At 38.3% G+C, this 12,964-nt stretch overlaps 1 protein-coding gene across 5 annotated transcripts in view; it reads left to right on the top strand.

The window, feature by feature from the left end:
• The window catches only part of adamts10 (ADAM metallopeptidase with thrombospondin type 1 motif, 10), a 70,385-nt gene extending 58,239 nt beyond the window's left edge, over positions 1-12,146 (top strand). For 4 of the 5 annotated variants that reach the window (XM_014007357.1, XM_014007358.1, XM_014007359.1 and 1 more), the window contains 5 exons: positions 1,136-1,265; positions 1,357-1,561; positions 3,300-3,476; positions 4,961-5,150; positions 9,147-12,146. In XM_014007357.1, coding sequence (XP_013862811.1) covers positions 1,136-1,265; positions 1,357-1,561; positions 3,300-3,476; positions 4,961-5,150; positions 9,147-9,256 — 812 coding nt within the window. In that variant the 3' untranslated portion in view covers positions 9,257-12,146. The remainder of the gene's footprint in view (positions 1-1,135; positions 1,266-1,356; positions 1,562-3,299; positions 3,477-4,960; positions 5,151-9,146) is intronic. The other variant, XM_014007360.1, reaches the window with a different exon arrangement.
• The last annotated feature ends 818 nt before the right edge of the window (positions 12,147-12,964 follow it).

Raw genomic sequence — 12,964 nt, forward strand, 5'->3', positions numbered from 1 at the left:
TCTTTTTTTTTACAATGCAGAAACTTTGAATGTGTGATCCATGCTTTTATTACATCTCAGTTGGATTATTGTGGTTCTAGGGGAAGGGGCCACAGAGGCATTGGCCCTAGCTGAAATCTGATTGGCCTCCTGAAGTGCACCAGTTCTGTCACTCCTCTGCTCATCTGAGAGCAATGGTGGTGGATGCAGTTCCATGTGTGAACACTAGTGGCGCTAATGAGTCAAATAGGAAACTCCTGCATGAATCTTACAGAAGTCTTCTTTTCTTCTTAAAGGTTGAACAAAAAGGAAAACTCTTTCAACTGATAAACAATGGCTGGATTTTCTCACATGCTGTGTGTTTGATAGTATTTTATCTATGTATTGAAAAAATGCATATAAAATTGATAAAGGGAATTTATGGTGCAGCCTATTTTTAATTACATTACAAGTGTTTGCACATGTGTGACTGGTTAAACGTATACACCTAACCAAAACCAGGGATTTGTGTGCAAAGATGTTGAACAAATACTTGACCCCACTATGAATATTGTGACCTATTGATGGCCCCTTATTCAGAAAAATCCTAGATCCACCACATACAGTTAAACTCTGTATGTTGGTGTTAGCCAGACCGGCTATTCACGACTGCAGTTAGTTCARAACRTTGTCTTTTAACACAMACAAAAAAGCAAGATCATATCTCCCCAGTCCTGGCTTCTCTTCACCGGCTCCCTGCTCATTTTAGAATTGATTTTAAAGTTTTATTGATAAGACTCTTTCAGTTGTGGCTCCTAAACTGTGGAACCAGCTGTCCCTTCACATCAGACAGGCTTCAACTCTTGGTGTTTTTTAAATCTCATCTTAAAATACAGTTTCAAAAGCAATTAATTCAGCATGAGAGTTGACGTTTCCACTTCTATGATTTGTTTTTATGGTTTATTATATTTGTTTTTATTGTTCTTGTGATCTCTTTTGACTTTTTATTATTCATAATATGTGAAGCACTTTAGAGAACAACAGTTTTAAATATGTTTGACAAATGAGGTTGACTTGACTTCATAGATTTTACTTTTGGGAACCATGATCAGTGTTGAATTAATGAGCTCAGAGAGGCAATATTTGACATTTATTTATAGTTTCTCTTGCTGTCCAGGTGTGCAGAGCCAGCAAGTGGTCTGTAAGAGTCAGGTGGATCTGACTGTCGTCTACAACCACTTCTGTGACAAGAAGAACAAGCCCAAGGAGAAAAGAAGATCCTGCAACACTGAGCCTTGCTCCCCCGTGTGAGTGCTGCTAAAAGACAAGCTTCTACAATCTGTCTGCTCAACCTGTTTTTATGTAACTTTTTTTTTTGTTATGTTTTGCTGTTTCTAGCTGGTGGAGCGGAGAGTGGTCGGAGTGCAGCCGCAGCTGTAACGGCGGTCTGCGGACCCGGGAGGTGTTATGTAAAAGAAGGATCTCCGTGACRGAGGAGAAAGTCCTGGACGACTCGGCCTGCACCGCTTCTCGCCCGTCCTTCACTGAGCCCTGCAGCAACCACAGCTGCCCCCCTGAATGGCTGGCTTTGGACTGGTCCGAGGTACAGACATGTTTCTTATTGTTCATGTGATTTGCATTGATCTCTGTGTTTATTAAATCAGCACGTTGCAGTTTGATTTAATATTTGGTTTGTACTTGATGCCACTTGAATGATGCAACAGTTTCTGTTTGAGYTGAACCAAAAACACGCAGCAGAAGAAAGCAACAGTACGTCAGTCTTAAATTACACAACAGCAGACATGCAATTTGTTTTACTATTAAAKACATACTGTTATAAATAAAAATTGACTGAATTCAGCATTCAAACTATTGTTTTCTGSTTTAGTTTATTCTCAACATTTTTAGCAAACTACTTTTTCACTTGCGTTATTTTGCCTGTTTATACATTTATCAGCTTGATATCATATGTTAGAAGTGCTTAGCTTGTTTGGGAAAAGTGTGCTATAGCTTTAAGTTTTTATACCTATACTTTTCACACTGTTTAACCTTTCTTAAATTATTTTCTATATAAATATATTCAAAACAATTTTTTAAACATTTTTCTCCTTAAAATCTGCTTCAGCAAACTTGCTATATTCTTCCTATGCTATTTTTTTGCTTTTTAGCTACTGTTTCGCTACTTTTAGCATTTAGCTACAATTTAGCTTTTAGCCATTAATAAGCTACTTTTAGCTTTTAGCTACCATTCTTATTCATTTAGTTTTTAGTTACCAATCTTCACTTTTTAGCATTTAGCTCAAGATAGTTTATGCATGTTAGCGTTTTTTAAGCAATTAGCTCATGATATTTTTGTATTTTAGCTACTTTTTGCCACTTTTAGCATTTAACTACAGTTTAGCTTTTAGCTATCATTTAACTACTTATAGCATTTAGCTACCATTCTTATTCATTTGTCTTTTGTTACCAATCTGCACTTTTTAGCTTTTAGCTTATGCAATTTTTTCTTTTTCATTTTTTAAGCATTAGATATGCCATTTTTTGCTTTTTTTTAGCTACTGTTTAGCTTTTAGCAGTCATTTGGCTACTTTTAGCATTAGCTACAATTCTTATTCATTTATCTTTTAGTTACTAACCTGCACTTTTTATCATTTAGCTACAGTTTTGCTAATTTTACATAYGGTTATACTGATTTCAGGGTTAGTATTTGTTTAGCTAATTTTAGTTTTGGCATTTATTAAACTAATTTTAGCACATGTTTYGATCATTTTAAATTTGGTATCTGTTTTGATAACTTCAGTTACTTATTTTAGCTTCCACATACTTTTCCTGCTGACTTTAATTTTTAGCTTGTTTCGTTCATTTAAGCCTTCATTCGACTCGTTTTGCTTTAACAGTTTTAGCTCTTCAGCTCTCAGCACAAGTTGGATTTGTCCTTTGAAGAGTCAGAATAAAGTTTCACTCAGTCAGCTTTGTGATATTTCTAAAAGTTTTATAAAGTGCTCTTTGTTGACTGCTACTTTTGTTTCTGGGGTTAAAYTCTGTTCTGGATTCAGTGAAATTTAAACACTTTAAAGTTTTGTGTAATATAACAATGTTACACGCATGAGAGGAAGTATGTCAAGTTGTTTCACAGAAACTCAGCGTGCTCCTCGCTTTACTTCCTGTACAGCTGTGGCCCTCTGCTGAGTAGATTAAGATTTTTCTTTTTTGCATAGTCATGACCTCACTGACCCTGCTGCTGCACCCTCCCAACTCCTCCATCTCCCTTCCTTCCTGCCTGACTTTTTCCCTTTTTCTCTTTTTTTTTTTTGTTATTATATTTTTTTCTCTGTCTGCAGTGCACGCCCAGCTGTGGTCCCGGCTACAGGCACCGCGTGGTGCTGTGTCGGAGCGGGGAGAGCGGCGACACTTTGCCAGACTCRAAGTGCTCCAAACATGGCCGGCCCACTTCCAGGGTGCGCTGTAACCTGCAGCGCTGCCCTCCCCCTCAGTGGGTGATGGGTCCCTGGGGAGAAGTAAGACTCAGAGCACTTTTTAGCCTTTTATTCTCTGCATTTAGATCTGACAAACTGTGCAAATATTACTGTTTGCACATATTTTTCCTGACTAAATCATCACGAGATGCAGAATTACTGATAATAGTCTTCATAGTTGTCGACCCTCAAGATTTTTTCAGTTATAAGTTGTTTACATTCTCACCTTTCAATTTATGAGCAATTTGTATAAAAAGAGKTTCTGGCATTTAACACCTGGCACCAAAAGGCAAAGGCGGATGGTGATGTTTCTGCTAAACGTATCATTGTATGTACATCTGTATATAAACAGCTACAGTTCAGGGCTGGCTCTAGCCAATTTGGTGCTCTAGGCAAAAYTTCAGGTGGTGCAATTTTCTAAAACTCACTGCCAATTTACCCACATTCACATAAAAGTTAAATAGATTTTAGCTTTGATATTACTTTTTATCTTCAAAAACCAATTCAATTAAAATAGTTAACTATGTAATTCATATGAGAATACCAGAAGATATGACAGCAATGAGGAACACCTGTTCATATTAAAAAGCAGCTGTGGAGTGAAGCAGTTCTAGGGGGGATTGGGGGTGTACGCGCCCTGAAATTTTTTTTTTATAAAAGACCTATTTAAAACTCTGCATTTTCCAGCCATTTGAAGAGCATTTTACTAAATACTTGGGATTAAAAAAGCAACATGAAATCAGTATTTTATGAAAGTAGAACACTGAAAACCGACTTTAACCTGAACTTTATCTGAGATCTTCCATTATTCTTATTTTGTTTTCTATTTACACACTGAGCATCACAAGTTAATCTTGACTGCATCATATGACACTTTTCTACTTTTTGTCCCCCCATTTGTAACGCCCCCTAGACGGACGGCGCCCTTAGCGTTTGCCTAAACTGCCTGTGCCACGGGCCGGCCCTGCTACAGCTGATTCCGTTTTAGAGTCAACGTGTTTCAAGATGGCTGAAAAACTCAACTGACTTAAAAAAAATACAAAATGTCTATAACTTTGTCCATTTTACAAAGCTAATATTTGATGCAGTTGCAGCTGAGTGTTTTATAACACGTCTCCTTACATGGCATTAGACTGCACCTCCAGCATGTCTCATCATCAGATGATCCCAGTGTAAGATAAGTTGGTGGGGGATATACGTTTTGTTTTTTTAAAGAAATGCTAAGCTTTTGCATTTCTTAGGGAAATTAGGAAGTTACAAGAAATGATGAGCTGTCTAAGAACTTGTTCAGACTTCAGGAAGTTGGTGTTTCATCAACATGCGCAAAATCACTTCACTTCATCATCTCTACACTCTGGTTTTTAAAGAGCCTAAACAAATTGTAATATTTAGGCTTTACGGGTGCTAAAATAAAGTCTTTCTTACCTTCAGAAATACCTGTATGATTATTTAAGTTTTCATCTTTACCCAGGTCTGCATGTAGTAATTATAATTGAACGTAAAATGTATTTATCTTTTATTTTCAGTGTTCTGCCAAGTGCGGTCTGGGGCAGGAGATGCGCTCGGTGCAGTGTCTGTCCCACAACGGCCAGCCGTCCACCGAGTGTCTGGAACATCATCGGCCCGCAGCCATGCAGCAGTGCAAGAGCAAATGTGACCTCAGTCTGCCCATCAACACGAACAACCCTGAAGGTCAGAGGTCAAATTCCCACCCTGGTAATCTCCGCTATCTTGCAGTTTAATTTTTAATTATTTTGCCTTTTTTTTTTTGTTAAGGGAAGTTGAATTGTGTGGTTTTTGTTCCACGTCAACCTCTGCGGTGAAGCTTGCCTTCCGCTCTTATTTTTGCAATGACTCACTGGCTGTAAGTCGCAGGAGTTTGACTCTCCAGTCCACGTGTTTGGTGGATCTGGAGGACTTACCAGATTTACTGGTCTGTCTGCAGTGGAGGGCACAGTTCCACTCAGCCGCTAACAGCGGAACAAATTTTTTGTCACATTATGCAGTTAGGTTTTGTTTTAAATCTGTATTGATGTTTTATTTATTGACTGTAAATCTGACAACGTGACTGAAAGGTCTTCGGCAGGGGTATAGAGAGGGAACCGGGCGGTGGAGGGGAGCGTATTCAAAGACTAAACCTGAGTCCTGAGGCAGTACAATGTTCTTCCTCACACAAGGTCTGGGTCCAAATTCAGGGGCTGTGTCCTTCAAATGACCCGGTCAATGTGGGCCGGGTCCTAAATTGGCAGTGAATATGGACGGCTTAGCCTTCATCTCTATTCCCGCCCGTACCTGCTAAACAGAAGCAAAAATAGGTCTAAATGAGCAAAATATCATTAAATTAGTCTTATTAATATTAGAAAATAACAAAATTAGTTTAAAGGCAATACTTGAACTAAGGAATCCGCTGTAATTTAACCATATAAGCTTGTTTGATTTCTGACCAGAATACACAGCAAAAATGCCAGTGTTAATTTTAACACCAACAAAGTGTCTATATGTGTCCACGCTCACTGGTGTTAAAATAACATTTGTGAAAGTGTTAAATTTTAACACTCATTTTTTTGTTAATTTAACACCAACCAGTGCTAAATATTCAACAATACAGGGTGTCATATTAACATTTCAACAGTGTTAAAATATAGTGCTAAAAGTGTCACCGGTATATTATTATTATCAAAGGAAATTGTGGTGTTATAAAGGTTAAAAGATACTACAAGGTGTCAATACACCATCAAATTGAGAGTGCAAATTTAACACTCACAGTTAATATCAACTCTTTGTAACACTACTTAGTAGTTATATAAAAGTATAATGGAGTCACCCTTCACACACCAGGACATACCTCTCACTCATGGTGTCGATTTCTGTCCAATAACATAAACTTAAAGTTGAACAACTTGATCAAACTGAACAAGAAAACTAACCAGAACAACTAATTTTTACTCTAATGAATGTCTTTAATAGTCATAAACAGGCAAAAACATAATTTCTGCAAGATTTCTCAGCAAGGAATGCTGGGTAAATGCTGGTCTGTCTGACGTGAGGTGGAAGAGGGCGGGGCTTTTCTGWAAACTTCTTTCAACACTGAATGGTGTCATATAGCAACACTGTTAAGTGTAATATAAAACTTAACTGTGGGCGGAGCTTATTTAACACTGTCCAGTGTTGAGACAACACTGAAGAAATCAACACTGTGAATTAACACCAACACTGTGTGTGACTGTACTCAGAAAGGGTTAAAACAACACCCAGAAGTTTAACACTGAAATTTTAACACTCCTGTTTTTGCTGTGTAATATTAAAAAAACACATCTMTGCAAGTGAAAAAAAGCATTAACAACACAACCGCTTTAAACTTTCAATTTTATGGATGTTGGGGGGGTGTCTTGTGGTCTTATTGAGTATATTTCATACATTTGTAGTTTCAGCTCTTGTCACTTTTCTTATTTTCTTTCTTATCTTCTCACTTAAAAAAAGTCACTGATGATGAAGAAATAAATAAACTAATAATATTTGGTTTCGTTTTCCACTGAAGTGACAAAAAAAAACTTTCTATTTTATACCGCCAGATTTTTTTTAAAAACTGTATCAATTTCTCTTGCTCCATCTGCCAAAACAAGCAAAATATAAATAAAAAATCGCCGGTCAGCTCGCAATACATTTTGAGATAGGCTTAGCCAAGAGGGATCCAGCGGAAAGGACRCGTTTGTGGGCTGCTGTTCGAAGAGTCTTTGAATTGGGACAGCACTTGGCGCGACGCTTTGATGTAAGCGGCCGACAAATTCGTCCTTCSAAGGATGCAGCCCTTGAATTTGGACTTCCAGAGTGGAGTGGACTCTAAGGCTACGTTCACACTGCAGGCAAATCCGACCCAAATCCGATTTTTTTGACCCATCTGACCCATATCCGATTTTTTTATGACAGTCTGAACGCGACAAATCCGATTTTTTCAAATCCGACCCAGGCCGTTTCAGTATGTGGTTTTAAATCGGATATATATCTGATGTTTTCAAAGTGACTGCAGTGTGAACGCTCATGTCTCATTCATCTGACTTTTTCATCAGGAGGAGGGGGTGAAGGATCGATAAGACACTAACCTCAAGTCTCGCTGTTTAAATCTGCAGCTCCATGTGTTTACAGCTCCAAAACACAAGTCCAGTTGCTTCATCTTTTTACTTTTCATTTTCCACGTAGATAGTATGATAATAACGAAGTCCAGCCTGGGTCGGGGAGAGTATCGATCCTAAAGTTCGATACTTGGTCGATACTTTTTTCCAGCTCGTAGATTCGTCGTTTACTGGAGCATCCCGGTCAGAGGCAGCTTCAGATATAAACACTGAACTAAAGAAGCAGGTCAGATAATTATTTAATCGGCTCTGATTAAACAACAACTTCTGATTCGATGCGCAAAATGTAGCATCCATGCTAGCTCTGTAAACAAACAAGCCGGCTGATGAGACGTCACGTCTTTTACTGCGCATGCGTGTCACATCAGTGCTGTGGAGCGTTCACACAGGGGTCTGATGCAGGTCACATTTAAAATGTAATGTGAACGTTCACACAAAAAGATCGGATTTTTTCAAAAAATCGGAACTGAGCATTAAGACCTGCAGTGTGAACGTAGCCTAATACATTAGCAGATTAGCATGAGTTTCTGCCATTTGTTTTATTTGTTTATCTTGTTATCGTTAGCCACATCACTGCTCGATCTGTTCCAGAAGCACAATCCGTACCCTCAGCTCATTTGTGCATGAGCTAAAAGAAACTGGCGGGAGGGCTTTGTTTTGATTTAGCATGTAGCGTTTCACTAGACCGCTTGATGACAGAATAGATTTGATTTCAGTCTTTCGTCAACTGTCGTGYTTCATAGAAAAGGCACTGTTTGCAACAGATGTGGATTTTTGTTCCAGGGAAAAAAATAAAATAAAACACAGATGAGATGAATTATAACATTGTCAAGAAAAACAGGTCCGTTTAAGTCCGCAATTTGATAGAAATAAATTTGTAAACATTGTAAATCTATATTTTATTAACATCAGGATGTATAGGATAATAAAACCATCTACAGAATTTAATTTAGCACACCTCTATAATTAAATATGGAAATAATTTCCAGTGTTTTTTCCTAAATCGAGCGCATTAACCTGTAATCCAGAAGGATTTCTTTTAGCTCATGTGCAAATGAGCTGAAGGTACGGATCACCTAGCTACAGGTGAGGACTGAACAGACAGTGGTGGGCACAGCTGTGCCCACCACTGTCTGTTCAGTCCTCACCTGTAGCCACAATGAAGTTAGGATCAAAGAGCTCCCTCCTCCAGGAGGAGCTCAGAATGGAGCCGCTTCTCCTTTGCTTCCGAAGGAGTCAGTGGAGGTGCTTCATCTGGTTAGGATGCATCCTAGAGGCCTCCCTTTCGAGGGTCTCTGGGCATGTCTCACTCGGAGGAGGCCCCCGGGGCAGACCCAGAACTTGCRGAGGGATTATGTATCTTCCTTGACCTGGGATTGCCCCCAGTTGGAACTGGAGAGTGTCACTGGGGGGAGGGGTGTCTGGGCCTGTTGCCTCTAYGTCCTGACTACAGATAAGCYGCAGAAACCAGTCATTGCTTAAAAAAGAGCGAGATGCRTTAAGGCTAAACAAATTAAAGTCAGTTGTTAGTTTGCACTGAGGAAGACTCAGCTGTAMTGCTTTTTATTTTTCCTCCCTGCAGAGTGTAAAGATGTGAAGACTGTGGCCTACTGCCCCCTAGTGCTCAAGTTCAAGTTCTGCAACCGGCTATATTTCAGACAAATGTGCTGCAAGACGTGCCAGGGACACTGACGCCGTGAAACTCACAGCTTCCACGCCCGGGTCACAACCACAGGAAGCCCCCGGGACCCTCACACCGAGCCTCTKTCAGACCAGTTTGGGACCTTACGCTTACGGTGACGCCGTTCTGTAACCGGACCAGAGGGATGCTTTTTTTTTAAATCCCTCCATGAAGGATCCAGGTCTGAAAKCTCCAGGCGCACGCAGCTTGGTCTGAGTTTAAAACATTCACTGGAGGAGGAGTTTCTGAAGCGTGGCGAGGCACAGAGGAGGAGGGAGTGACTTTCCTCTGTCGTCTGTCAGGACGAACCTTTTCTCTCTCTTCTCTCTAAAGCCTTCACTCTGTTATATTTTGGTGCTATGATGTGTCACTTTGGCCACAAGAGTCGTACGTTAAGCTCCGCTTAAAGTGGCCTAAAGTTTTATCTCTGATCTCTATGTTAGCAGGTAATAATTGTTCTGCTCTAAATGTTTCACTTTTAAATGGAGAWATAGTTTATTTGTCCACGAAAAGAATAGGTTGTAAAATGAAACGTGCTTCCTTATAGTGTTTTCTTCATTACACTGTTTTGTGTTCTTTCCTCTGTCGCATATCGTTGAATTCATCGAGTCTTTATTCGGTCGAACGAGCAGAAGTTATTTTGCACAATCAGAAAACTTGTTTTGTTTTTAAGTTAAGGGGTTTGTTTTGTTCTCTTCATGAACAACTGATCAGTGGCGTCGCCGTGTTCTTGCCATCTTTAGACGGTTTCAGGTCATCACCTCTGCAGCATCATGACAAGAGACTTTTAATAGTAGGACAATATTATGTCAGGTTATTTTTGCATTCCAGGCGGTGTGCGGTTGCAGACTGTTGCAGCTTAAGGTTTTTGAAAATAACTTGGTGTGTTCATCTGAAGATCTCTCTGGACTTCCCGGTTGTTTTTTTTTTTTTTTAATCAAATGTTCAAAGGTGCAAATATCGCTGCTTTTGAGTAGAAATCCAGAGCTCAGAGAGTCAGTTCTACCAGAAAAACACACATTTTGGGAGATTTTTTAACACTAGGTTTATTTCAACAGATGTATTCTTGGTTCTTTTAGACCTCTGTAAGACAAAATCCACTATAAACTTTTCCAAAATTATACCTAATTTTAAACATACAGGTAATAATATCGACATAAACCTTTTTATCTGTTCATGTGTGAATGCAACAGGGTCAACTCTTTTTGTTTTATGTACARAAGGCAAATATCAAGTAAATATGGGAATTTGTGTCTAAAAATCAATGAATTTTGCTCTTTTGGTTAAAGACTTCTTCATATTTTTAATGAGCGTTAGACGTAAAATGTTGCGCAAATAATTACAGCTACCTCTAAAGTTTAAACAGTTTTTTTTCCCAAGCACTCAGACTTCTTATCTATTGGTTTGGTCAACTTTTATTTTTTGATTTTTCCCTGAAGTTTTATTTAAAGCTTTCCCAGTTTATGTACAATAGTAGCTGACATCAACAAAATATTGTGCTTAAAAAAGAGGAAAATTGACGAAAAAAAAAACTTTCAGGTCTAAAAAATATATATATTTACAGCTGAAAGGCATGTTTTAAAAAAATTAAGGCCATCAGCAATGTATTTATGTATGCAGTATACCATATTTTTCCAACTAATGATAAATTGAGAATCACTTTTTTGACACTAAAATAGTATTTATCATGGATTCAGCTAAAGAACTGAAGCAAAATTAATTTGACAGACTGAAAAAAACAAAAAGAAGTCTTAAAACGATCAAGTAAACTTAAAATAAGTGAAAAGATTTAAAAATATATACTGGAAGACCTTCGGAAAGCCTGAAAACATATTCAAATAACTATAAACAAAACCTAAAGAAACGAGCCATRATTTAAGACTTTTGCACACTAATACAGTCGTTACAAAACACTCAGACACTGCTGAGTTCACCGAGCCATGAACTCTGATGTAAACGTTGACATATTTTCCCTTTTTTTTAAAAAAATATGAATTCACATTCTTTCATTTTAAACACAGGAAGGTAAAAAGAACCATCCGCCCGTCACCGGCATGTATTTGGGAAAGATCTCGTCTGACCCGGTTTTGTGTGACCCAGATCYCACCGAGCAGTTCTGTCTGGACACTTTTCGTTCTTTATTTCCGCCATTTGTCCATCCGACAGAAAATGAATTTAGATACGCTGCCTAAGTGGTTTTACAGATCGGTCATGGTCTCCTGCAGCTCACGTGTCGAACTCTTAACAGTTTCATTGTCAGGAGAGGAAGGGAGTGTTTGTCTCTGCGGGGATTAGCTGCAATGTTTTTGTTAATGGTGCTTTTGGTGTTGAATGGTGCTATTTAACTGCTTTCAGTAAGCAGTTACATAAATGTTCAAATCTATTATTTAAAAGCCAGTTTTGAGTATTTTGTTGTGCAGCCTTTTTGTGTTCATCCTTTAATAGTTTAACACTCATTTTTTTTATTTTGTGATAAACATTTTCCCTAAAAATCCACAAATTTTGTTTATTTCTTTTGTTTGTTTTTTTCATGTGGAAACAATGTTGGGGGATTGTGCTTGCCTACATTTGAGGTGGAGAAAAATCTGTGTAAAATCTCAAATACATTAGTGTCTAATAATCCACGTGGAGCCCAGAAACGAGTCTTATTTATAGTTTTATATTCAGTTTATCTTTGTATAATTAGGCTGATAACCAGGATTCACACTGAGCAGTGAATCTGTTTTCATCTGTGTAAAAAAAAAAAGAAAAGAAAAGAGGAATTGTTACCGTTATTGTGTTTTATCACATGCTAATTATACATGTACTGTATATTGTTTAATAATATAGGAAATAAGTCCGTTTGTTCCCCTTGTGCATCGTTTTTAAAAATAAATATTAAATTGTTAAAAACCAGGTTGATTTTAAGAAATGAGATTTTGATTTATTCCTTTATTTATTTATTATCAGGACAGCTCACCATCCAGGCTGAGGTTTAGGTCATCATGATCYATTTCTGGATTTGACTTCTTTCATGGAAAAAAAAAAAGAAGAAGAAATTAAGTAAGAGCTCCTTCTGTTTTTTTGATCTACAGTGTTTATAAATGAAACTGACATCACTCAGCAGTGGAATCAAGTYGCTTAAATTTTCCACTTTGTAATTTCATTAGGTCTCCTACGTAATAGAATAAAATTAAATGTAAAATGTGTTGTTTTTATTGAGCAACACGGATTAATGACAGCAATWACTATCCTCAAGTTGAAAGTTTATAAGCAAAATTTGTGACTTGATGCCAACTGTCACATGCCCATACAAAAAAAATCAGAAGTAAATGAAACTGGATTAAATATTTAATTCACTGCTAGTATTTTTTTTAAATTATTTTTACACAAACTGCCGTAATACCAGCTTAGAAGAAGCATACAACTCAAACTCCAACATGGTTTTCATTCAGGGTTTCTGCACACATCTGTCCATCTGTTTTCTTCCACTTATCCGGGGTCGGGTCACGGGGCAGCAGCCTAAGCAGAGAGACCCAGACTTCCCTCTCTCCAACCACTTGGGCCAGCTCATCTGGGGGAATCCCAAAGTGTTCCCAGGCCAGCTGAGAAACATCGTCCCTCCAGAGTGTCCTGGGTCTTCTCTGGACCTCCTCCCAGTGGGACGATCCTGGAACACCTCACCAGAGAGGAGTCCAGGAGGCATCCTAACCAGATGAACCACCTCAACTGGCTCCTCT

Source organism: Austrofundulus limnaeus, unplaced genomic scaffold, assembly GCF_001266775.1.
Source record: "Austrofundulus limnaeus strain Quisiro unplaced genomic scaffold, Austrofundulus_limnaeus-1.0 Scaffold41, whole genome shotgun sequence".
Taxonomy (NCBI): Eukaryota; Metazoa; Chordata; class Actinopteri; order Cyprinodontiformes; family Rivulidae; genus Austrofundulus; species Austrofundulus limnaeus.